Below are 26,610 nucleotides of genomic sequence, written 5' to 3'. Positions count from 1 at the left end.
CCTCTATGATTATGTGTGACAGGATGTGGTGCTTCCTGTGCCATTGGACTGACGTCCTTCAAAACTTTGCATCCTCTCTTTCCAGCTGGAGCAACGTCTTATAAAAACAGCCAAAGAGAAGATGGAGCAGCTGAGCAGAGCTCTCAGTGAAAGTAAGATCTGCCACTAACGAGGGCAATCTCATTACGCCAGGACAAGCCTTTTCTCTTGTTTGTGTAATTGGAGTCTGTTTCCATCCATCTCATCTGGTTTCTCAGAGGTCCATAAAAAGTATCTTATTCTGTAGAACCTTTTGTTGCACCAGCATATGAATGAGAAATAGATAACTGCAGATGGTGGCGGGTGTACGTACATACTTTCCATACCTGTGTATTTTATCAGTGCAAGTGGGCGTGGTGCTGTTGTAATGACGTGCTCAAAAACGTAACCTGGAAGATGGGAGTGGTCATAGCATTAGTGAGGTCATCCAGCTCATGCCCGCTAGAATCCATCTGTGAGATCCAGCAGGCACCATGGTCACTCGTACAAGGAGATTTATTTATAGGTCTCGCAATTCCTCAAATGAAAACCACAATTTCAGTATGTGAGGTCTCATTTGCCGTCAAGATGAAAATGTAAAACCTACCATTTTTATCCCAGTCCCCTCTAGGGTGCTCGTCCTAGCACAAGATACTGTATGTGTTCGTCTAGGCCGGGAATTGAGAAGCCGGTTGTACGGAATAGATATCTTACTTTTCCATCACCCAGGCAGTGTCTTCCCTGATACACAATCCGTCCTCAGTCTCTGGTAGCCTCAGAACTGCTATATTACTGTCCCCGTGGCACAGCCACTGTTTGGATGAGAACTGTATACTGAAGTTCTGAAATGTATGCAAAGTCCTTTCTGACGCAGGTTCCCCAAATTGATGAGTCAATGGATATGCGTTTATCGCGACCCAGTGGTAATCCCGACGGGTACAATTCCTCCGCCAGAATACCGACGAGGTAGGTAATTCTCACTCTTTGGGTGTTCACGACACCCCTAAAGGGAGAATAGAACCTGTGGCAAGTGAAGCAAGCCACGGTACCCGCAGCGAGCCCGCTAGGGGCCACGATGTGCTCACCTCGCTGCCGGCATTCTGGCGGGTGGGATGCCGCCGTCGGTATAGTGACAGCCGGTGTCCCATACCAATCCCAGTCAATGATACGTCATAAAAAGCCAGTAATTTATTAAGGATTAAGAAAGTTAGGAAATACGTTATTAATCTTGCTGGAGTTCCATGGCCTCTGCTTTGAAGCCCAATTTAAAATATGCAGACGCAGAAACCTGCCTTAACTATACTTGGCAATAGGCTTCGCTGTCGTTGTGACATTTGTTTAGATCATTTTGTTTTTTTTTGTTTGTTTTTTTCTTACATTATTGTAACATAGCCAAACTGCCTCTAAAAGCTACACAGCATTCTATATATTTCCTTTCTCAAATATTAAATTTCTGTTTCAAGTATTACGCGCTGTTCCTCTGACAGGCACCAGACATGCCGCAGTCCCACCAACTCATTTGCTGATTGGTCAGTTGGTGCTTTGATAGTAAAGGGGAAATCTTTGTATAGAAAATTTTGTTAGGTAGATTTGCTGCTGTGTAGTATACAATACACTCTGCTTTCAGAGACTTGCAGTATTTACACAGATTTGTTTTATTGCCCTTCCGAACACAGCAAACTACAGGTCTGTATGCTTAATACACTGGGAGCAGAGGTGTAGCTAGGCGCCATGGTGCCCGGAGTAAGGGCATGTTTTGGTGCCCCCCTCCCCTATACTGAATACTGAATTGGGGGCCTAGCTAACATGTGGTGGCATGTTACATTTGAAAAGAAACAATATTTAAAAATACTAAATTAGTGACAAGGGTGGTTGTAGACCTTGTGGAACTCATGGTAATCTGATAATCTCCCAATGGCTCAATTAAAATAATGCTCCAAATATGACCCCCCCCCCTCCCCCCCACAGACCCAAACCCTCCTAAACGCTCAATGAAAATACTGCACCAAACCCCCCCCCCCCCCCCCCCCACACACACACACCATTTCATAGACCCCAATGCCTTAACCCTAGAACTGATATCCCAGACCTGATAATCCCACTATGCTTCAATGAAAATAATGTCCCAGAATTTCCTGAGAGCCAGAGAGGTGCTGCAGCAGCCTGAGGGGCTGAGAGAGGTGCTGGAGCAGAGAGAGGTGCTGCAACATCAATATAGAGAGAAGTGCTGCAGCAGCCGGGGCAGAGAGATGCCACAGCAGCCTGGGCAGGGCAGGAGTAACCCTGCTGCACAGCTACAAGCGGACAGTGAGACATATAAAGAAGGTGGGCAGAGCTCCGGCATGTGCCGGCTGTCAGTGTCTCCTACTGTGGCCTCTGGCCTTTCCTGTTCCCTACCTAGTCTCCGAGTCAGTGTGTGCCCCCTGCTTCTCCAGTTCTGCGGCTGCCAGTACAGTGGCCCGTGGGAAGGGTGTGTGGGTGGGTGGCAGCGCGCCCTCTAACTTTTTCGGCGCCTGGAGCTCGCGCTCCACTGGAGCCACCCTCGCTACACCCCTGCTGGGTGAAGTGATCAGACCTTCTAAAGCGTAAAGATGTGGACATGGGGTTAAGTTGTTCTTAGCAACCACTAATCTCTTACCTTTCATTTTCTAACACGCCTGACCGTTACACCAACAGGGACTGTATGACGTTATAGTCAAATACATATACTTTAATATGGAGCTGGACCCCCTTTTCCAGCTATAACAGCTTCCACTCTTCTTAGAAGGCTTTCCACAAGATTTTGGAGTGTTTCTGTGGTGAATTTGTGCCCATTCATTCTACAGAGCATTTATGAGGTCAGGCACTGATGTTGGAGAGTAGGCCTGGTAATCTCCGTTCCAGTTCATCTCAAAGGTGCTCGATGGGGTTGAGGTCAGGGCTCTGTGCGGGCCAGTCAAGTTCTTCCACACCGAACTCCTGAAACATGGCCCTCATTCCGACCCGTTCGCACGCATCGGTTCTTCGCTGCGGTGCGAACGGTTTGGAAATGCGCACGCGCGTTGTTGCCTGGTGACGATCGCCGCCGGGCAACGCTGTCGCCAACAACAAATGTGATAAGCAGCGGCGATCGCAAGAAGATCGTCAGGCGGGAGGCGTTCCAGGGCGGATACTCACCATTTTCCAGGCGTGGGGAGTCCAACGCAGGCGTGTCCAGGCATTTGGAGGGCAGATGTCTGACGTCAGGACCGGGACCTTCCTCGCTGGATCCGTTTCACAGGGTAAGTAATTCTTTCCCTGGCCTTGTTTTGCAGGAAACTTTTTTAGCATAGCAGGGCTGCACAAAAGCGTTCGCAGCCCTGCTATGCTAAAATACACTCCCCCATAGGCGGAGATTAGTTGATCGCACCAGCAGCATAAAGTTGCTACGTGCGATCAACTCGGAATGAAGGCCCATGTCTTTATAGTCCTTGCTTTGTGCACTGGGGCACAGTCATGTTGGAATAAAAAAAGGGCCTTCCTCAAACTGTTGCCACAAAGTTGGCAGCATAGCATTGTTCAAAATGTCTTGGTATGCTGAAGCATTAAGATTTCCCTTCACTGGAGATAAGGGGCCTAGCCCAAACCCTGAAAAAACAGCCCCATATAATTATCCCCCCTCCACACACTTTACAGTTGGCATAATGCAGTCAGGCAGGTAATGTTCTTCCAGCAGCCGCCAAACACAGACTCTCCCATCTTACTGTCAATAGAGAAGCGTTAATAGTCACTCCACAGAACATGTTTCCACAGTCCATTGTCGGTGTGCTTTACACCGCTCCATCCGACACTTGGCATTGGACTTGGTGATGTGAGGCTTGCACGCAGCTGCTCGGCCATGGAAACCCATTCCATTAATCTCCTGCCGCACCGGTTTTGTGCTTACATTAATGCCAGTGGAAGATCGGAACTCTTCAGCTATGGAATCAGTAGAGCGTTGGCAACTTTTACGCACCATGCGCCTTAGTAATAGTTGACACCGCTCCTGTGATTTTTAAGTAGTCTTCTGCTTCATGGCTGAGTTGCTGTTGTTCCTTAACGCTTCCACTTTCTAATAATGGGGCAGATGTATTAACCTGGAGAAGGCATAAGGAAGTGATAAAGCAGTGATATGTGCAAGGTGATAAAGGCACCAGCCAATCAGCTCCAATATGTAAATTAACAGGTAGGATCTGATTGGCTGCTGCCTTTATCACCTTGCACATATCACTGGTTTATTACTTCCTTATGCCTTCTCCAGGTTAATACATCTGCCCCAGTATCACTTACAGTTGAATGTGGAATATCCAGCTGGGATGAAATTTCAGGAGCCGCCTTATTGCAAACGTGGCATCCGATCACAGTACCACGCCTGAAGTCACTGAGCTCTTCAGAACAACCTGTGGCAACGGGTCTGATTTAAAACACCTGAATTCAGTAATTGTAAGGTGTGGCCAAATACCTGGATTCAGTATGATTTACCGACGGACACAATACCAACGGTCATAATCCCGACAGCCATTGACCGACAGTCAAAATGCCGACATTTGTTATGTTGACATGTTCAAAATGCCGACATAGTAAGAATACCGACTTTTTAAATGCTGGCATTTCAAAATGCAGACATGAGTTTTTCTGGGCTTTTTTGGTGTCCGTGTCGACATAGACACCGTGTAAGTGTACTGCGTCCGTTCGCATGGCTCACTGGGCTCGCCATGCTTGGGGCACGGTGCCTCGCTGCGCTCAGCACACTATTATATTCCACCTCCAGGTCCACTGGGATGGTAAAGTATGAACAAAACGCATGTCGGCATTTTAAATGGCGGTATTCTGACTTTGGGGTATATTCAATAACTGTCGGAAGCTGCCGTCTTGTCGGGAAGACGGCAGCTTCCGACAATTTTTAGGTCGGAAGGGGCTCCGACCTATTCATTACGGCTCCATTTATTCCGACAAGTCGGGAAACTTGACTTGTTGGAATGCACAAGCCGCCGATCAGCGTGCATTGTCGGACGCGGGGCCAAACCCGACAGGTTTTAGCCCCGTTTCCGACAATCTCAGTCCGACTATAAAAAAAAGTCGGATTGAGATGAGGGAGCTGAGACCAGGAGATGGGGGGAGCAGCGCTGCAGCGGGGAGAGCAGGAACCCAGCGGCAGTGTCCACCCGGCTCCAGCAAGCGAGGTCCCGCTTGCTGGAGCCTGGTGGACCCCGCCGTGAGCCTCCGCTGCTGCAGCCGCTGCTCCCCCGTCTCCTCCTCTCCTCGTCTGCGTCCGCTCCATCTCCTCCACTGCTCCCCCCACCGCCACAGACATCTCACCCCCGGTGCAGCTGACCGCTCACCCCCGGCGCCGCTAACCGCTCCCCCCTCACCCCCGGCGCCGCTGACAGCTCCCTCTGCTGCTGCTGTCAGCGCACCCGCAGCTCTGCCAGCAGCAGCAGGTCAGGAAACAGGGAACGGCCAATCCGACAGTCGGCCGCTCTTTTGAATAGGGTTTGTCGGATCCATTCGGACAACTGCATGTCGGAATGGACCCGACTCTTATTGAATATACCCCTATGTCAGCATTTTGAACATGTAAGTATAATAAATGTCAGTATTTTGCCCATGTCGGTCAGTGGCTGTCTGGATTATGACCGTCTGTAAATCAACTGCTACCCAAATACTTTTGTCCATATAGTGTGTGTGTTTATGAGCCACTGAGTGATTAGACCTGTTTCAGAATTGATCATTACTAGGTTTTTCTCATTAGTGCAGAAGAAATCTGTTAAACTATTATATGTCCGACTTGCTCGTTTAACCAACTGCGCAGCCGCGTTTGACACACTGAACTCTCTGTATCAATTAATTTACAGCTGAGGGGGACTGCCCAGATACCACGTTTATCGAAGACGCTGTCCAAGAGCTTCTGAAGACCAGGCGAATCCTCAAGTGTTCTTATCCCTACGGCTTCTTCCTTGAACCCAAAAGCACAAAAAAGGAAATATTTGAACTCATGCAGGTGAAAAAAGAGATGGAATTTTGTCTAATTAGAAATTTTTTTACATTTTAAAGCTGCAATCCCAAAAAACTAGGCTGTTTTTTCAGCTATAAAAAGAATTTTGATATTTCTAATTTCTCGTTGCCACAGTTAATGATTTATAATTTTATAGATTTTCATGAACTACCATGGTACTTGAGGGAGTGAGCAGAGATGCTTTGGAATACTCTTCTGAGCTCCATCTTCCCTGTGACACGGCGGTTACTCTGGCTATTAGCTGGTGGTCATAATAATGTGACTCAACCGTGTAATTGATTTTCAGTCGTTTTGTAGTTCACCTTTTCTACAAGTACCTCCTATTGGCCATGCCATGCTATGATAATTATGAGAGAAATAAAGCAGATTTTAGATTCACAGATTTGGTTTTAACACACTGATAATTCCTTATATATTATAATGCCAGAAATGTGTGCTTATCTTCAGCTGCATACAAACTGTGGTCCCATAACGAGAACCCTGAGACCATGTATAAAGAGCACGTTTCTCAGCTTCCATTTTGTTTGCCCCCCACCACAGACAGACCTAGAAATGGTGACTGAAGATCTGGCCCAGAAGGTGAACAGACCTTATCTACGAACCCCCCGCCACAAGATCATCCGGGCGGCGTGTCTGGTGCAGCAGAAGCGCCAGGAGTTTCTGGCATCGGTGGCACGAGGGGTAGCTCCTGCTGACTCCCCTGAAACTTCCAGGCGCAGGTAATTAACTATTTAATAACATGTTGCAGTTGGCATAAATATGCTATTCTGTAATCTGAATTAGAATTTTTTTTTATTTTCTAATTTTTTTTATTTTTAGCATTCAAAATGTATGGAAATGTTAGATCAAATAAATCCACCAAATTAGTCTGTGTGGCCATTTTGCGCTGCACCTTTTTTGTTATACAAAATAAAGGCAGCCATTTTGTTGGCTGGACCAATGTTCACCAGAATGCAGGTTACCTCTAGAAAGTTATATATCTGAGGCACTTTATGACCAAATATTAACCAGGCAGTGGTTCCTAAGGAAATGATAGGTCATCAGTCATAAATATGTCTTTAGTCTACAAAATGGCTGCCATCTGTTTGTTAACCCATTTATTCTCATATATGTTGAGTTAGCCCACAAAATGGCTGAATGTGTAGGCCTCGCATAATCTTTAAGTTTTTTTTTATTTTTTATCGACCTTTATTCATATGTAACCAACATTAAAAGGCCATGTAAGATATAGTTAAGTGGTTTTTGTTTGTTTTTTAGAAAATTTTTATTGAAACCAGATTTAAAATAATTTATTTATATACAGTATTGATGAATGTGCGTTGTTTATAGCTTGTAGGTAAAATTTATGGAACAAGATAATATTGCACAATAACACTGGTGCTGTAAGGCCTGTAATGGGCTAATTCTGCATTGCCTCTTGTGTGTCATTTCCTGCTCTCTCATTTTATTGCACACATGAATTACACGTTGAATTCTAAAAATATCTCCGCCAGTCATGTGCTTCTCAGCAGGGACTGCATTACAGAAATAGGCAGCTCTGAATGTAACCCTCACCATACCTGATAATCCAGATAAACCAGTTCTTACCCACTATGCAGGATCAGTGTTTTTAGGTCTAGCTGGTATATTTGTATACGCTAAGCAAGTACTAGTAGTATCAGGAAGGGCATGGCCAGACCTTGAGGTGATGGGCCAGATTTAAGTCTCCATAACTTCATGAAATCATCTACCCTATAACTGATTGAGGGCTGATCCTAATCCAATGACACTGCTCTGTCTCCCAGCTGGGTTACACTCTTCCCCCAAAACAATATTGTTAATTAAACAACATTGAAACACACAGACTAGGTAACCTTGTTCTAAGTACAGGTAAGCAGACAGTGGCAGCACTGCACTTTTCTGTTACCCGGGAGACTGTCAGCCAAGCTGGGGGGGAGGATAAGGTGATCTCTGCCTATTACATCTGTTCTGGGCTCCACAGCTACTGATGGCAGCCCTGAGGGTGATGGTTGGAGGGTGTAGCACCAAAGTAAGAGGAGGAAGCACAGGAGAAATCCTGGCTACAGGTGGGAGAGGAGGTAACCAGGGTGGTAGTACGATGAGGAAATGGAAGGGGTGTGGGGTGGGCAGAAATGAAGCCAGACATGTAGGAGGGAGTCGGACGATTCAGAGCTTTGTAAGTGAGGGTGATGAATGTGTTTATTGTGCCCATTGCTTTACTGGTACGTTCTTTCTATATAACAAGAGTCTGTTTTTATTTTAGCTTTGCAGGCGGAACATGGGATTGGGAGTATTTAGGATTTGGCTCTCCTGAGGTAAGTAGTGATTTGTTCCCTGTGTGTACAGTAGCAGGAATAACAATAGAGATGGGTAAACGATGATTATGTGAGTCCTTACTCCACCGCTCTTTGCAGTGCCAGAGATGCCGGTGAATGACCAGTAAACCCGCGAGGGGCTTTCTAGCGCTCGCCCCACTCCCAGCATACTGACAGCCGGGATGCCGTTGTCTGTATACTGGCGGGCGGCATCCCAATCGTCTGTAAATTCTTCTGATCCCGTAGCTACAGATTAGTTGTCTTTTTTTTCTGGTTTTGTTTTTGTGGATTAGAACGTGGAAATAAAATATTGTACTTTTTCTCTTCATTCATCATTTGTTAAAGGACAATGAAAGCTATAATAACTATCTGTGTGTACAGGAATACGCAGAATTCCAATATCGAAGAAGGCACCGGCAGCGCCGACGCGATTTGCACAGTATGCGGAGCAACACTCCCGATCCTGATGATCACACAGAAAGCACATTGGGTACATTCTCTATTATTAATACCCTGTAACAGCCTGTGGTATAGGATTGTTTAACAAGATGCATCATTGCCTATGTATGCAGTCTGCATCCCTCTTACTGTGTATTTCTCTAACGTCCTAAGTGGATGCTGGGTACTCCGTAAGGACCATGGGGAATAGCGGCTCCGCAGGAGACTGGGCACATCTAAAGAAAGCTTTAGGACTATCTGGTGTGCACTGGCTCCTCCCCCTATGACCCTCCTCCAAGCCTCAGTTAGATCTCTGTGCCCGAACGAGAAGGGTGCACACTAGGGGCTCTCCTGAGCTTCTTAGTGAAAGTTTTAGATTAGGTTTTTTATTTTCAGTGAGACCTGCTGGCAACAGGCTCACTGCATCGAGGGACTAAGGGGAGAAGAAGCGAACTCACCTGCGTGCAGAGTGGATTGGGCTTCTTAGGCTACTGGACATTAGCTCCAGAGGGACGATCACAGGCCCAGCTTGGATGGGTCCCAGAGCCGCGCCGCCGGCCCCCTTACAGAGCCAGAAGGCAGAAGAGGTCCGGAAAATCGGCGGCAGAAGACGTCCTGTCTTCAACAAGGTAGCGCACAGCACTGCAGCTGTGCGCCATTGCTCTCAGCACACTTCACACTTCGGTCACTGAGGGTGCAGGGCGCTGGGGGGGGCGCCCTGAGACGCAATAAAAACACCTTGGATGGCAAAAAAAATGCATCACATATAGCTCCTGGGCTATATGGATGCATTTAACCCCTGCCAGAATCCATAAAAAAGCAGGAGAAAAGTCCGCGAAAAAGGGGCGGAGCCTATCTCCTCAGCACACTGGCGCCATTTTCCCTCACAGCTCCGTTGGAGGGAAGCTCCCTGTCTCTCCCCTGCAGTCACTACACTACAGAAAGGGTTAAAAAAAGAGAGGGGGGCACTAATTAGGCGCAGTATTAACTATACAGCAGCTATAAGGGGAAAAACACTTATATAAGGTTATCCCTGTATATATATAGCGCTCTGGTGTGTGCTGGCAAACTCTCCCTCTGTCTCCCCAAAGGGCTAGTGGGGTCCTGTCCTCTATCAGAGCATTCCCTGTGTGTGTGCTGTATGTCGGTACTTTTGTGTCGACATGTATGAGGAGAAAAATGATGTGGAGACGGAGCAGATTGCCTGTAATAGTGATGTCACCCCCTAGGGGGTCGACACCTGAGTGGATGAACTGTTGGAAGGAATTATGTGACAGTGTCAGCTCTGTATAAAAGACAGTGGTTGACATGAGACAGCCGGCTACTCAGCTTGTGCCTGTCCAGACGTCTCATAGGCCGTCAGGGGCTCTAAAGCGCCCGTTACCTCAGATGGCAGATATAGACGCCGACACGGATACTGACTCCAGTGTCGACGGTGAAGAGACGAATGTGACTTCCAGTAGGGCCACACGTTACATGATTGAGGCAATGAAAAATGTTTTACACATTTCTGATAATACGAGTACCACCAAAAAAGGGGTATTATGTTCGGTGAGGAAAAACTACCTGTAGTTTTCCTGAATCTGAGAAATTAAATGAGGTGTGTGATGATGCGTGGGTTTCCCCCGATAACAACGGATAATTTCGAAAATGTTATTGGCATTATATCCTTTCCCGCCAGAGGTTAGGGTGCGTTGGGAAACACCCCCTAGGGGGGATAAAGCACTCACACGCTTGTAAGGGCTCTACCTTCGCCTGAGATGGCCGCCCTTAAGGATCCTGCTGATAGAAAGCAGGAGGGTATCCTAAAAGGTATTTACACACATACTGGTGTTATACTGCGACCAGCAATCGCCTCAGCCTGGATGTGCAGTGCTGGGTTGGCGTGGTCGGATTCCCTGACTGAAAATATTGATACCCTAGATAGGGACAGTATATTTTTGCCTATAGAGCATTTAAAAGATGCATTTTTATATATGCGTGATGCACAGCGGAATATTTGCCGACTGGCATCAAGTCTAAGCGCGTTGTCCATTTCTACCAGTAGAGGGTTATGGACACGTCAGTGGTCAGGTGATGCGTATTCCAAACGGCATTTGGAAGTATTGCTTTATTAAGGGAGGAGTTATTTGGGGTCGGTCTTTCAGACCTGGTGGCCACGGCAACAGCTGGGAATTCCACGTTTGTACCCCAGGTCGCCTCTCAACATGAGAAGACGCCGTATTATCAGGCGCAGTCTTTTCGTGGACAAGCGGGCAAAAGGTTCATCATTTCTGCCCCGTGACAGAGGGAGAGGAAAAAGGCTGCAGAAATCAGCCAGTTCCCAGGAACAGAAACCCTCTCCCGCCTCTGCCAAGCCCTCAGTATACGCTGGGGCTTTACAAGCAGAATCAGGCACGGTGGGGGGCCCGTCTCAATGAATTTCAGCGCGCAGTGGGCTCACTCGCAAGTAGACCCCTGGATCCTTCAGGTGATATCTCAGGGGTACAAATTAGAATTCGAGACGTCTCCCCCTCGCCGTTTCCTAAAGTCGGCTTTACCGATGTCTCCTTCTGACAGGGAGACAGTTTTGGAAGCCATTCACAAGCTGTATTCCCAGCAGGTGATAATCAAGATACCCCTCCTGCAACAGGGAACGGGGTATTATTCCACACTGTTGTGGTACCGAAGCCGGACGGCTCGGTGAGACCGATTCTAAATCTAAAATCTTTGAACACTTACGTACAGAGGTTCAAATTCAAGATTGAGTCACTCAGAGCAGTGATTGCGAACCTGGAAGAAGGGGACTACATGATGTCTCGGGACATCAAGGATGCTTACCTTCATGTCAAAATTTACCCTTCTCACCAAGGGTACCTCAGGTTTATGGTACAGAACTGTCACTATCAGTTCAGACGCTGCCGTATGGATGGTACACGGCACCCCGGGTCTTTACCAAGGTAATGGCCGAAATGATGATATTCTTTCGAAGGAAGTGAATTTTAGTTATCCCTTCCTTGGACAATTCCCTGATAAGGGTAAGATCCAGGGAACAGTTGGAGGTCGGTGTAGCACTATCTCAGGTAGTGTTGCGGCAGCACGATTGGATTCTCAAGATTCCAAAATCGCACCTGGTTCCGACGACGTGTCTTCTGTTCCTAGGGATGATCCTGGACACAGTCCAGAAAAGGGTGTTTCTCCCGGAGGAGAAAGCCAGGGAGTTATCCGAGCTAGTCAGGAACCTCCTAAAACCGAGCCAAGTCTCAGTGCATCAATGCACAAGGGTTCTGGGTAAAATGGTGGCTTCCTACGAAGCAATCCCATTCGGCAGATTCCACGCAAGAACTTTCCAGTGGGACCTGCTGGACAAATGGTCCGGATCGCATCTTCAGATGCATCAGCGGATAACCCTGTCACCAAGGACAAGGGTGTCCCTCCTGTGGTGGTTGCAGAGTGCTCATCTTCTAGAGGGCCGCAGATTAGGCATTCAGGACTGGGTCCTGGTGACCACGGATGCCAGCCTGCGAGGCTGGGGAGCAGTCACACAGGGAAGGAATATCCAGGGCTTATGATCAAGCCTGGAGACATCACTTCACATAAATATCCTGAAGCTAAGGGACATTTACAATGCTCTAAGCTTAGCAAGACCTCTGCTTCAAGGTCAGCCGGTGTTGATCCAGTCGGACAACATCACGGCAGTCACCCACGTAAACAGACAGGGTGGCACAAGAAGCAGGAGGGCAATGGCAGAAGCTGCAAGGATTCTTCGCTGGGCGGAAAATCATGTGATAGCACTGTCAGCAGTATTCATTCCGGGAGTGGACAACGGGGAAGCAGACTTCCTCAGCACGACCTCCACCCGGGAGAGTGGGGACTTCACCCAGAAGTCTTCCACATGATTAAAAACTCGACAGGTATTGCGCCAGGTCCAGGGACCCTCAGGCAATAAGCTGTAGACGCTCTGGTAACACCGTGGGTGTACCAGTCAGGGTATGTGTTCCCTCCTCTGCCTCTCATTCCCAAGGTACTGAGATTGATAAGATGGAGAGGAGTAAGCACTATATTCGTGGTTCCGGATTGGCCAAGAAGGACTTGGTAACCGGAACTTCAAGAGATGCTCACGGAGGATCCGTGGCCTCTACCTCTAAGAAGGGACCTGCTCCAGCAAGGACCCTGTCTGTTCCAAGACTTACCGCGGCTGCGTTTGACGGCATGGCGGTTGAACGCCGGATCCTGAAGGAAAAAAGGCATTCCGGATGAAGTCATCCCTATCCTGATCAAAGCCAGGAAGGATGTAACCGCAAAAACATTATCACCGCAATTGGCGAAAATATGTTGCGTGGTGCGAGGCCAGTAAGGCCCGACGGAGGAAATTCAACTGGGTCGATTCCTACATTTCCTGCAAACAGGAGTGTCTATGGGCCTGAAATTGGGGTCCATTAAGGTTCAAATTTCGGCCCTGTCAATTTTCTTCCAAAAAGAACTAGCTTCAGTCCCTGAAGTTCAGACGTTTGTAAAAGGGGTACTGCATATACAGCCTCCTTTTGTGCCTCCAGTGGCACTTTGGGATCTCAATGTAGTTTTGGGTTCCAAAAGTCACATTGGTTTGAACCACTTAAATCTGTGGAGTTAAAATATCTCACATGGAAAGTGGTCATGCTGTTGGCCCTGGCCTGGGCCAGGCGCGTGTCAGAATTGGCGGCTTTATCCTGAAAAAGCCCTTATCTGATTTTCCATTCGGACAGGGCGGGATTGAGGACTCGTCCTCAGTTTCTCCCCAAGGTGGTTTCAGCGTCTCACCTGAACCAACCTATTGGTGGTGCCTGCGGCTACTAGGGACTTGGAGGCCTCCAAGTTGCTAGACGTTGTCAGTGCCCTGAAAATATATGTTTCCAGGACGGCTGGAGTCAGGAAATCTGACTCGCTGTTTATCCTGTGTGCACCCAACAAGCTAGGTGCTCCTGCTTCTAAGCAGACTATTGCTCGTTGGATTTGTAGTACAATTCAGCTTGCACATTCTGTGGCAGGCCTGCCACAGCCAAAAATCTGTAAATGCCCACTCCACAAGGAAGGTGGGCTCATCTTGGGCGGCTGCCCGAGGGGTCTCGGCTTTACAACTTTGCCGAGCAGCTACTTGGTCAGGAGCAAATACGTTTGTAAAATTCTACAAAATTGTTATCCTGGCTGAGGAGGACCTGGAGTTCTCTCATTTGGTGCTGCAGAGTCATCCGCACTCTCCCGCCCGTTTGGGAGCTTTGGTATAATCCCCATGGTCCTTACGGAGTCCCCAGCATCCACTTAGGACGTTAGAGAAAATAAGAATTTACTTACCGATAATTCTATTTCTCATAGTCCGTAGTGGATGCTGGGCGCCCATCCCAAGTGCGGATTGTCTGCATTACTTGTACATAGTTATTGTTACAAAAATCGGGTTATTATTGTTGTGAGCCATCTTTCAGAGGCTCCTCTGTTATCATGCTGTTAACTGGGTTCAGATCACAGGTTATACGGTGTGATTGGTGTGGCTGGTATGAGTCTTACCCGGGATTCAAAATCCTTCCTTATTGTGTACGCTCGTCCGGGCACAGTATCCTAACTGAGGCTTGGAGGAGGGTCATAGGGGGAGGAGCCAGTGCACACCAGATAGTCCTAAAGCTTTCTTTAGATGTGCCCAGTCTCCTGCGGAGCCGCTATTCCCCATGGTCCTTACGGAGTCCCCAGCATCCACTACGGACTATGAGAAATAGAATTATCGGTAAGTAAATTCTTATTTTATAAATCAAGATGTGTCCACTTACATCTAGCCTCCCTGCATGTTAAACAGCCCTTTTAATCACACCATGCCATGGCGTGACGCTGTAGAGGCGAGCGTCTTTACATGCAACTTTTTGTATGACTTATTCACAAAACGATGCGAATTGAACGCACAAGTAGCTTATGCTGATTCTAATGATACAAAACATGCCTATATTCTGTATGTGGTCGTGGCTGTACCTGCATATGAAATGCTATGATACAGTGTTTTCCTAGAGAACACTGCAATTTAGCATTCCGTATGTAGATACAGATATGCACAGAGAATATAGGCATTGCGCATATCAGTTTACTCAGCAGAGTCTGCTTGTGCGTCATATTTGCATAGCGATGTGAATAAGACTAATTTTTTGCAAAAACAAAAAGACTGCCGACGCCAACGGAGTTACACCACGGGACCTATTAGCTCACTCACACCAGGCATCCCCCGCTGTATGAGGGCACATCTGTATGTATTATTGTTAAGTACTTATGTGTGAATAAGTGCAAGTAAAGTTAGTAACTGAGATAATACACAAACTTTGCTTCATGCACAAAATATTGTGGCAAATTAGAGATATAGGGCGGTATTCAAATGATATATCACGCCCCATCTCCTTTCTAAAGTGATCCCCGTTATTGCACATATCACGCCCATAGTAATCAGGTTTAGCTGTGTAAAGGGTTAGGCACCCTCGCTACCCCAAGGGTAGTGAGCTGGAAACAGAACGGGTGTGGAAGGGGGTGAAATTAATTGAATACCCCCCCCAAAGTGTAGAGTGATAAACTACAAACCAATCCGCTCCTAACTAATTTTTTCAACGCAGCCTTTAAGATGGCAGCAGCTGATTGGTTGGTACTTTATCTCTTGCCAAGGTTTGATACATATGCCCCTGTGTGTGTACTTCTGGTCCCAAACAATTAGAATCAATCTGTAATTAAAAAAAATAGAATTGAACACAGTAGGTTCTTCCTTTACAGTTTTGTGTGGTGTTTTCTTCTTTTTCTTAATCCTTTTAATTTTATCGTCAGATACCCTGGAGGTTCGTGGTAGCAGAAGACATGGCACATCCACGGTGAGTTCATAGACTGTCAATAGTGTTCATAAAGTTCAAGTTCACTCTCCCATTGTTTTTCTAGTCATATGTGTATGCCTACTGTGTCCATTACTTCATTCCCAGGCACGGAGCTCACTGGATGATGATGACCCAAACATTCTGCTGGCAATTCAGCTGTCTTTGCAAGAATCTGGTCTCAACGTTGACGAGGAGACAAGACAGTTTCTCAATATTGAGTCCTCTTTAGGAGCCATAGGTTCATCGCTGCCCACCAGGCTGGACCCATCTCCAATAAGTGTCGAGAACACGAGGTCAGCATTGAGCAGTTCCGAGCTGCTAGAACTTGGTGAGAGTTTGGTCAGGCTAGGAGCTAGTAATGACCCTTATGCAACAGACCGAATACACTCACACTCATTAATCGATGTCCCGACATCCAGTAGCGACCTTGATTCTTCTAGTCAAGACCCAAACATGAGTGAAAATCTTCTGGGGAACATCATGGCTTGGTTTCATGACATGAACCCTCAGAGCATTGCTCTTATCCCTTCTATGACCTCAGAAACGGACGTTGATTTACAGCCGGTGAGTGTCGATGAACATCCTGCCCCGAGTACAGCGGAGGAACATGCACTTTTTCAGGATGCACTAATTAACGAAGACCCGGAAACGCAAGCAGACGAAATGTCTTCAGAGGAGGCGGTGGCACCTCAGGCCGAAGCGGTGTCACAGCTTGACGACCATACAAACGACATGACGGGCAGTATGACCAGTTCCGAAGAGATCTCAAGTAGAACTCCTGATCCCTCAACTGAATGGATTGAACAAGTACATTTGGTATGAACAGAACAAACCGAACTCTAGTACTTAGCTCGCAGGTGTCATCAATAACCTCAAGATGACATTACTGTTTTGTTTCAAACCACTGAGAAGACACGGATTACAAATTTTGGAGTTCCATTAGTCCTTCAAACCAACTTGAACTTCAGGTTTTTGTCTGCATTGAATTAATGGAGTTTGATTTGCCTTTTTTTTTCTTTTTCTTTTTTTAAACAAAAAAATAAGTAGGGTGAAATCTATATTCTACTATAATGCAGTCATCATGTAGCCTTAGTTGGGTAATACTTACCTTTTTGAAGTATGGGTTTAATTATTTTTTTTGTCACTTACGTAGTTAAAAGAAATATTTTGTTGACTTCCGTCATACCTCAGATTCTCCCCATGACGCTGAATTATGTATCACTCCGTTCCTAATATTTCTTTATTTTTCTTAATATATATTTTTTTTATTATTATTTTTACTCATGATTACTTGTCAATTTAAATGTCGCAATTAACCTACAATTTTATGAAAGACTTTGACGTGCAGATTGCATTGGGAGAGGGATCTCCGCAGATTTGTTACCGAGGTCAGCCTATACGTTTGTAAGTACTATCTAAGTGAATTCCATGATGGTGTTAAGTATTTTCTGTTAATTACTTCCGTGTAAAGAGGACCTGTCATGGTTTTTTTGTTTTTTTTTTGCAGAATCAATCATGTTTCTACCCTTCCACCTAAAGAGAGTTCACGTTATTTTTAAGGAACGGCAGAGCAGTAAGTCTATAATGATGCTAGGCAAAGGTCCAGTGTGGGTAACAAAGATCCAATGCAAGAAACAGTGAAAGATATAAGAAATATTGGTGGAACAACAGGGTGAGGGAGGTGAAGATACTAAAGGCTGAGACCGTGCAGATCATGAAGACAGGGTAGATCATACTTTCTGGAGGCGGACAATAGGGTTATGTTGTATAGTTTTTTGAAAGTGTAAGAGGAAGAGATTCGTAAAGGCTTGGGTAGGCTCTCTGGTGGTTGTAGAATTATTATATATAAACCATACCAAGATTGAATATATTTATGGGACTTGTTGCTGAGATTTCTCCTTCATCCACTAGGGGACACTGGAGTTCCTTATTTATAAGCTGCTGATAAGAGGGGGGCTCCGGGAATGTCCAATGTATGGCCACCAAGCACCATTTGGCATTAAGTATTACAGACAAAAAGTTTCAGCGTTTTTGTGGAGTCCCTCTAAATGGGCAACTAAGGAGGAAAGACATTGGGGATTTTAAAATCTACACTTGGAGCCCCTGTATTTTTAAACTACCATAATGCCTGTGGAATCTCTTTCTTTTAACTGCTTTGGAAAGAAAAACAACTGGCTTGGGAGTTGCCAAGGAGGGGTTTAGTATGGTATGCCGGCGGTCGGGCTCCCGGCGCCCAGCATACCGGCGCCGGGAGCCCTACCTCCGGCTTACTGACAGTGTGGCGAGCGCAAATGAGCCCCTTGCGGGCTCGCTGTGCTCGCCACGCTACATGCATGGTGGCACGCCACGCTATTTTATTCTCCCTCCAGGGGGGGGGCGTGGACCCCCGCGAGGAAGAATAAGTGTCGGTATACAGGCTGTCGGGATTCCGGCGCCGGTATACTGTGCGCCGGGATCCTGTCAGTCGGCATACTGAAGACCACCCGCCAAGGAGTATAGACGACCATGAGAAATTACTACAATCCTAAATAGCTGAAACTAGTGTTTCTGCAACAACTTGCTACTGTAGCATTCAGCTCAGGTAGTTTGTAGTTTATCATTTGCTGGGAAATTTAAACAGATCCACTTTTAAAATACAGATTTGCTTTAAAGACTTTGCCTAAATGCAAACATCAATGTGAAAATGGTGCATTTAGAGACTTGGGGGCTTATGTCCTAGCCTGCGAGCTGCACGATCTGTGGAAATTCCGGCAGTCATTTAAAAGGCGAAACCAGGTTTGTTTTGAATAATTGCCGCTTTAAAAGTATGGGCAGACTGGCTGGAAATTTCGCACAGCATTCAGCTCGCAGGTTATTAAGCCCCAGAGACTAAATGCTTTGTTTCTCTAGAACACTATTGTTTGACAAGTTTTGTTAATATTTCTTTTTTTCTATATATATATTTTCTAGAATATTAGAAGCCGGAAGCAGACATGTTGCTTTTCTAAAGACCTGAACGGTTAATTATGTTTAAAATGTGGTATAAACAGTGGAACGTTTGGTATAACGGCATGATTTTATCAGAAGATGACAAAAGTGGCACACTGTACAATTTCAGGCGGCACAGATTACTATGCATTATATTATAGAAATGATCAGCCTCGAAAATAGTCCTATTAAAAAGAGCTATCCATAGTATTCACAGTACTATGTAAATGAACACATTTTAGACCAGGAAATATTTCAAGGAATGACAATAATTCATATGCACTCCTGACTTCCTGTTCTGTAAAACAGGATATCCTGTTATAGATGGCTGTTTAAGAATGCAGCTGTCAGATATTACCCAGCAGGGAAAAGAATATGAAATCCGTTCCATGTGCTGACTGACTTCCTTAACTTGAACCCGATACATTGACAAATTCTGATTTACTAGGTAACATGTGACCTGGATCCCCATTATCTCCATGGTTACCTGGTCACCTCTCGCATAACACTGATTCCACTTTTTTTTTTAAACTGTGTTATTTAAATTTAGCTCTTGGGTATATTATTAAGAAGATGAAAATAAATTTGGTCACTGGTCTTCAAAGCCTGAGTTATTAAATCATTGAGGTTTACAAAAAATTGTCTTATTCCAAGCAGACCGTGACCTATGGGTCATCTAAGTAAGAATTCGTTGGTGATACGTTATGAAAGTTGTACACCTGATGTGCTTGTTTAATGTAATGATAAAGCGGTTTTCCAATTACCTGTGTTTTAGCTGAAATAGCTGAACAGTACTGGACGCCCCTTGCGCATTTTCATTGCTGCAAACTGAAGTCTTGTGATTTCACTTCTCCGCAAATCTGGGCAATGACTTCCCGCATACCACCCACTTCTTCCCATCAGCCAGTACAAATGTCATCAAAATAAGAACACTCGCGTCAAGGTTTGGGGCAAATATATTAAGAATTATATTTGATGAGGTGTTATCAGATTATAGCTCCTTTATTAAAATAATGATTGTCATTGTTAATCTTAAGGAGAGTTTCATTGCACTGACTAAACCTGCTCGTTGACTGCAAAAGCCGATAAAATATATTCCACAGCCTACAGGAGAGGGGCCGCACCATAACACACCATTACTGCACCTGTCGCCTACGTACACTGGAAGCAGCCATTTTATGGGCTGGACTGTAATTCATAATATGAAGCCTATCAGTTCGCTAGGAGTCACTGACATCACTGAGGCAGTTTAACCTTCGGCAATGTCAGTAATTAATTGTTAACTGATGGGATGTATTCATGAACATTGGTTTGGGTTGCATCATGGCTGCAGACCTCTGCGCGTAAGTGGTGCAGTATAATTTTAAAATGCCCCATACACTGGGACGATAATGCCCGATTTAATCCGATTTCGGGCATTCGGCCCGATATATCGGATGAAATAGGGTATTTTGGAGGTGTTTCCGATCCGACGCGCGTTCCCGTGAGCATTGGATCGGATCCTCCAGATTGAATGTGCTGCACATTCAATCATGTCCGACCCCGCAGGCGTGGCTGCCGGGGTGATCGCCTGCGACATGTCAGACGCGCATGTCGCAGAAGTGTATGGGGCCCTTAAGTTTCACCGTCTACAGTGCTCATTCTGTAGACCATTGTCGGAGTGGGGCGATTCCATGATGTGTTATAAACGCAACCAAGTCCCACAACAACCCTCTAGTTATGACTGCAGATTCAGGATTATGGCCTGTAGAGAATTGCCCTTTGTGATACTATTTATTACTTGAGCCGTTATTCTCAGTCGGAGATTATCATACAAACTTGCACTACCCAGACTTTACACTGACAAACACTGATCTTGCTGTTGGAGATTGGACTTAGCATGTGAGGACCGGAATGTAGAATGAGTATTTATAGAGTGCAGTGGTGATTGGCTTTAGGTGGCATGTCATGTTGTCAGGATTTTCTAAAATACGCAAAATTGTAGACCGCTAGTTATTTAACATGTTCACATAGATTCACAAAGGAAGAGTCTGAAAACCTGACCTGTTGGTGAGAGTAGCAGGTAGCTGTTATATAAACATTTATTGTGCACAGAAACAGGAGCAGCGAATCATGAGCAGTGTTTACATGCTGGCCGCGTGTGATTGGCTGAGCAAGTAGTGAACTTCAGTCCCATTGAAAACATTTATATTTGGTATATAGCCATATAATACCCCCTAGAAGGTTCATGCTTGATATTTCACAATGGAGAAATCAACGGTTTATGTGAATGTGAGATTTATGGCAATGTTTTATGGAGCCGTCTAAAAGTGGAGGTTTGTGTCCGTTTTCATTTAGTATATTAGGCAAATTGCAAACCACCATGAAATGACTAAATTAAGAATGAGGAGATTTGGTACATGTTGGACTTTGTTAGGTCTTTACCTTAGGCTTTCCAGGACAACTTCCATGGAACACAGCAAAATCCACGCTATTAACGGAGTATATTATTATAAAAAATATATTAAAAATGGCTGCTGTCTAGTGATTACCAAGTCTGGCCATGCAGTATGGCTGCTGTCTAGTGATTACCAAGTCTGGCCATGCAGTGTGGCTGCTGTCTAGTGATTACCCAGTCTGGCCATGCAGTATGGCTGCTGTCTAGTGATTACCCAGTCTGGCCATGCAGTGTGGCTGCTGTATGTACTGCTGTACCCAGTCTGGCCATGCAGTGTGGCTGCTGTATGTACTGCTGTACCCAGTCTGGCCATGCAGTGTGGCTGCTGTATGTACTGCTGTACCCAGTCTGGCCATGCAGTGTGGCTGCTGTATGTACTGCTGTACCCAGTCTGGCCATGCAGTGTGGCTGCTGTCTGTACTGCTGTACCCAGTCTGGCCATGCAGTGTGGCTGCTGTATGTACTGCTGTACCCAGTCTGGCCATGCAGTGTGGCTGCTGTCTGTACTGCTGTACCCAGTCTGGCCATGCAGTGTGGCTGCTGTCTGTACTGCTGTACCCAGTCTGGCCATGCAGTGTGGCTGCTGTCTGTACTGCTGTACCCAGTCTGGCCATGCAGTGTGGCTGCTGTATGTACTGCTGTACCCAGTCTGGCCATGCAGTGTGGCTGCTGTCTGTACTGCTGTACCCAGTCTGGCCATGCAGTGTGGCTGCTGTATGTACTGCTGTACCCAGTCTGACCATGCAGTGTGGCTGCTGTATGTACTGCTGTACCCAGTCTGACCATGCAGTGTGGCTGCTGTATGTACTGCTGTACCCAGTCTGACCATGCAGTGTGGCTGCTGTATGTACTGCTGTACCCAGTCTGGCCATGCAGTCTGCACACAAGCCCTCGAATACAGGCTGGGCAGGTGGATATATTTGTTAGCTAGTCGCTGTTATTGGAGGATATGGTTTACTGTACAAATCCAGACTCCCGTTCCCAGCCTTCACATTAATAGTGACATGATGTGAATGGGCTGCACTGACAATGTCTCCTTCCTGCTCCAATTATGGTTGCCTCATTTTTTAACAGCATTAGAATAGCGTGATTGTTTATCCAGGGGTAAAACTACTGTCTGACCTTCTCCACTCAAACCATCCTTGGCCTTGTCTTCAAAATGGACCCCTCAGCTGCACACAGAGAAGGCAGCCATTTTGTCAGGTTGACTAATGTTCATCCTATCCGTTTACGTGTAACCTTTGCTTCTTCATGCCTCCATGATGTCACTGGTTCCTACTGGATTGATAGGCTGTCTTATGGATCCATATGCTTAATATCACTTCAGCTGACAAAATGCCTGCTTCCCCTGAGTGTAAGTGATGGCCCATTGTTTATTGGCAGCATGACGGCTGTTGATGAGACTGCACTATATCCACTTGCTGGGTTCCTTCTTGTTGTGTGGAAAAGTAGTATGCTTTGTCTATTAACCACTTGCCTGGCATGATCAGGTGCGACTACACCAGCAAGTGCATTATCTGATCTGGTCGCACAGGATGCGACCAGTCAGATATACAGGGGGAGAAAATTTCCTCTGCTGCCGTTCTCAGAGGCCTCTGCCTCCCCCCCCCAGTGTATGCCAAGCTGCCGATCATTGCTGATCGGTCAGCACGGCAGGAACCCCCACCCGGCAGCTGCAGACAATAGCAGCCACTGGGGAACTGTAAATTAACCCCTCCAAGCCCCCCCCCCCCCCCCCCTATGTACATGGTGGCTGTCTCGGTTATTAAAATGAAAGTCACAATGTTTGTGATGGTCGTGATGTTCCGATGGTGTTGACTGATGTTTGGGGATTTTTTTCTTTTTTTCTTTTTTTTACAAATATAAAAAAAAGTGTTGTTTTTTTTTCTTCTTTAAAAATAAAAAAAAATGTCAGTTAAGTGGTTAAACCCCCTTTAATAGGAACTTGCACTATATGGTGTGTTGGTGTGTTGCAAATTCCTGTTAAAAGGTCTCAGTGCCCAGAAGCTACTTTCTTTGGCGTCTATGTTTATTCGTAAATAATCAAATATTAATGAAAAGACCAATTTAGCAGCCACTTGCTGTCCGGAAGGATGTGATTTAATCCTGGATCTTGCACTAGGTTTTATACACAAAAGGTATTTTGCTATTGTATTCTATTGTCATACAGTACCTGTAAATCCTGGACCTGACTCCTGATGTCTTTGTTACAGTACCACAAATTCCTATTTCTGTAGCAACTCTGGCGTTCCAACTAATACAGGACTTACCTCTCATGATGCTCGGCCAGGGGCTACCAGACTATCATGGCAGACAGCTGGAGTGTAGTTGGCCTTTCCCTTTTATAGGCGATTAATTAAATACAGGACTTACCTCTCATGATGCTCGGCCAGGGGCTACCAGACTATCATGGCAGACAGCTGGAGTGTAGTTGGCCTTTCCCTTTTATAGGCGATTAATTAAATACAGGACTTACCTCTCATGATGCTCGGCCAGGGGCTACCAGACTATCATGGCAGACAGCTGGAGTGTAGTTGGCCTTTCCCTTTTATAGGCGATTAACTAAAATATATTTTTTTTTCCGTTTCGTTTGTTCAAATAAACAAACATTTTGACTTTAACCTTCATTTTCTAATCCTTCATGTGAAATGTGTTCTATTACTTCCAGAAAAAAAATGTTTTCTGTTGTACAAAAAAATAATATAAAACACTAGAAACCTGATTTTAGTTCTGTGTGAATTTTTTTGTTTTGTGAAAAAAAAATTTTTTTTGTATGTCTGTGATGTATTTTTTTTAAATGTCCTCTTATGCGCGCAATGTTAATCTTTTCCCTCCTTATAATTCTTACAAATGACAGGTCTGTACTTAAAGTACCACAAGGAAAGCTGTGTTATGATTTTGTGACATGTGGTAGAATGTTCAGTATTCTATTTACGGTTATTCATAGTCATTGCTAATGATTATCAGCTTACAGGGAAACCCACCATGCCGTGTGCTAGTCTTCGCCTGCTTGCAGATTGTGTGGAAACGAAAAAACTTTAGGACAGAGAGACATTTATTAATGCCTATAGGAGATGGAGCTTCTGTAGGACGATGGTGCTTGTATACTAAAGGTTCCAGCATTTCAGGAATTCCAAACACAATTATGTGTCTGTAGAACAGTGAGTTATTTTACAACATTTTCCACTAATTTCAGTGTCCTGTTACATTGAAAATACTTAGCCATTGATTCATTGAAAAGAACTGCAAAGGACAGAAACTGGTGGAAAATATACTATTACATAAATTGTCATACTTTAGAAGGAGAGCAGAAGAGGACCATGTGATTAATTGCTATTACAGTGTTTGACAAAAATCTGTCCCCCTGGCGACTAAGCTGTAGACCGGATCTCTCCCTGTGACGTTGAAAGCAACATCAGCGCACAGTCTGGTGGCAAATCATAATGAATCTGCTGCCTTCTGCTTGGCTTCCAGGCTCACATGCAGCAATGCGGAGCAATTAGTCTCATGAGAGGATCGTGATCAAACTCTCCTCTTGTGATACTGCGCTTAGTCTCTTCACCAGACACGTAGAGTTCTTGCAGACCTGTTCTGTTTAAAGACCGTTATTCTTCCTGTCCGTCCTGCGCTGGCTGAGACCAACCTTACAGGCAGCACAGGTGCACAATTATTTTCTGCTATTAACATACCCCATTTCCAGTGACATTTTACTATTAAAGTTCTGTAAAATCTCTGTATACAACAGGAGCCAATTGTTTTGAACTAAACTTGTGACCATTATAATGAAAATAATGTATCCGTCTGCTTTTCCCATCTAGCACATCCATTTACCTGCGTGTACTCAATAAGCAAATGGCTTACCCACTTATACTATGAGTGTAAGCCAGTCTGCCAGTGGAATGTACCACAGAGAGATGGTGAGGAAAACAGAACCACTGATATAACAACTGACATATGTGACTGCGTCGGTATTGCGGGCGGCATGAGGTGACTCTCTAAGCACTTTACCATAGATAAAGAAACACAGGTGTGCACCATACAGAACACAGTGGCATCCTTATAGTCTAGAAATCATGAGTCTGACAACTTATTTTGTAAACCGGTTATTTTATAATGTAAAAATAAAATAATTACTGTAATCTTGACTTGTTATTTGCACTTTCATAATGTATACTTGGTACATTTCCATTTTATATACATTAGGGTATAATTATGTAGATGTTTAATGCTGTTCATAAACTGAAAAAAGTCTGATTAAACATTTATTACTTTGAGCATTTACATTTGTCTCATTACACTCTGGCTTGTAGTTATCTTGTTTTTGTCTGGTCTGGCTTGTAGTTATCTTGTTTTTGTCTGGTTTCATTTTCATAGTAGCAATTGTATTTCTATAGGTGCATAAACACTTGCCGAGAAAGTAAACGACGTCACTCATTTTCACCTTTCCTGAGCGACGTTGTTTACTTTCATGGCAAGTGTGTATGCAGATGACAAAGAGCGATGCGCAGCCCTGCGGGTCGTTTACGACCCTCGCTATCAGCCGCGCATGCAGCTCAATTTGGACTGTCGTCCAAGAGCTGCCTGCACGGCTCAGCCGCGGTGTGACCTCACTGAGCGATATGCTCGTCCTATCGCTCAGTGTGTATGCACCGCTGCCGACCGCCCAGCCCGGGAGGGGGAAACACTAGGCGACGTCGCTCATAGAGCACGTCGCCTAGTGTGTACCCACCTTCAAGCCCTTTTCTCCCAATAGAACTCAAAGTGCTTTATTTACATTTGCAGATCCAAAACAAGCTTATGGGGAGCGATTAAATTCCAGGCAAATTGTGTGAATTTCCGTTACTGTGGTATTTAAACGCCGACCATGGCACTGCATCTTGCAACCCTCGCCCGCCCGTAAAGGTTATTGCTGCGCTGGTTTGGCTCGGCGGTGTCTTTGCCTGGAATTAAATTCCCCCCATAGAGTACTAACAGACTACAGAACAGAGGAGCAATCATACAGGGACTTTATTTTTTAACACGAGGCATTAATGAATGGGTGCATAAACAGGTAAGTGTTGATTCTGTTTTTGACGGTTTCTAAAGTTCTGGGCTCTCACACCGTGTAAGACAGCGAGTTCCAGGGAGTCACAGCCGCAAAGGCCATTTCAATAAAAGGGGTTTATTGCAGCTCATTCTTTGCTACAGTAATCCGGAAAATAGAGAGTTTAGAGTTTTAAAAACTGCCCCATGGAGCAGCAAACACTTGTGTGAGATCAGGCTGCCATTAAGCTCGTCAATAGACCCATAGGACCGCATTCAGAGATGGAAGCAGATCTTTCTTCCTGTAGAAAATCTGCGGCCATCTACTCACATGTTGGGGGCCGCAGAGCATCTGTATGGCGCTGACCCACGATGCATCCACAATTGAATTACAGACTCATCGATTTAAGGTGGACGCCTGCGCAGACAGGTAGTCTGGTGCCATTTTTTATTTTTTTTTCAGAGCACCTGCGTGTGATGTTATGCAAACACCACAAAAATTGTCCCTCCACGTCCCCCCAATCACCTTGCGGCCACATCCTTCCACAAGTT

The 26,610-nt window shown here is 45.4% G+C and overlaps 1 protein-coding gene across 2 annotated transcripts in view; it reads left to right on the top strand.

The window, feature by feature from the left end:
* The window catches only part of ANKIB1 (ankyrin repeat and IBR domain containing 1), a 220,438-nt gene extending 195,128 nt beyond the window's left edge, over positions 1–25,310 (top strand). Inside the window, exons 14-21 of one of the 2 annotated variants that reach the window (XR_010177583.1) lie at positions 86–152; positions 5,871–6,016; positions 6,572–6,750; positions 8,295–8,346; positions 8,728–8,836; positions 15,589–15,632; positions 15,738–17,036; positions 17,140–25,310. Coding sequence is in view for 1 of the 2 variants with exons in the window: in XM_063921412.1 (XP_063777482.1) it covers positions 86–152; positions 5,871–6,016; positions 6,572–6,750; positions 8,295–8,346; positions 8,728–8,836; positions 15,589–15,632; positions 15,738–16,454 (1,314 nt within the window). In the remaining variant the exon portion in view is untranslated. Of the gene's footprint in view, positions 1–85; positions 153–5,870; positions 6,017–6,571; positions 6,751–8,294; positions 8,347–8,727; positions 8,837–15,588; positions 15,633–15,737 lie in introns of both variants that reach the window. The other variant, XM_063921412.1, reaches the window with a different exon arrangement.
* Positions 25,311–26,610: the final 1,300 nt, after the last annotated feature.

The sequence above is a fragment of the Pseudophryne corroboree genome, chromosome 5, assembly GCF_028390025.1.
Source record: "Pseudophryne corroboree isolate aPseCor3 chromosome 5, aPseCor3.hap2, whole genome shotgun sequence".
Lineage (NCBI taxonomy): Eukaryota > Metazoa > Chordata > Amphibia > Anura > Myobatrachidae > Pseudophryne > Pseudophryne corroboree.
Note: the sequence above shows the minus strand (reverse complement) of the source record. Positions and strands in the feature narration are given on the sequence as shown.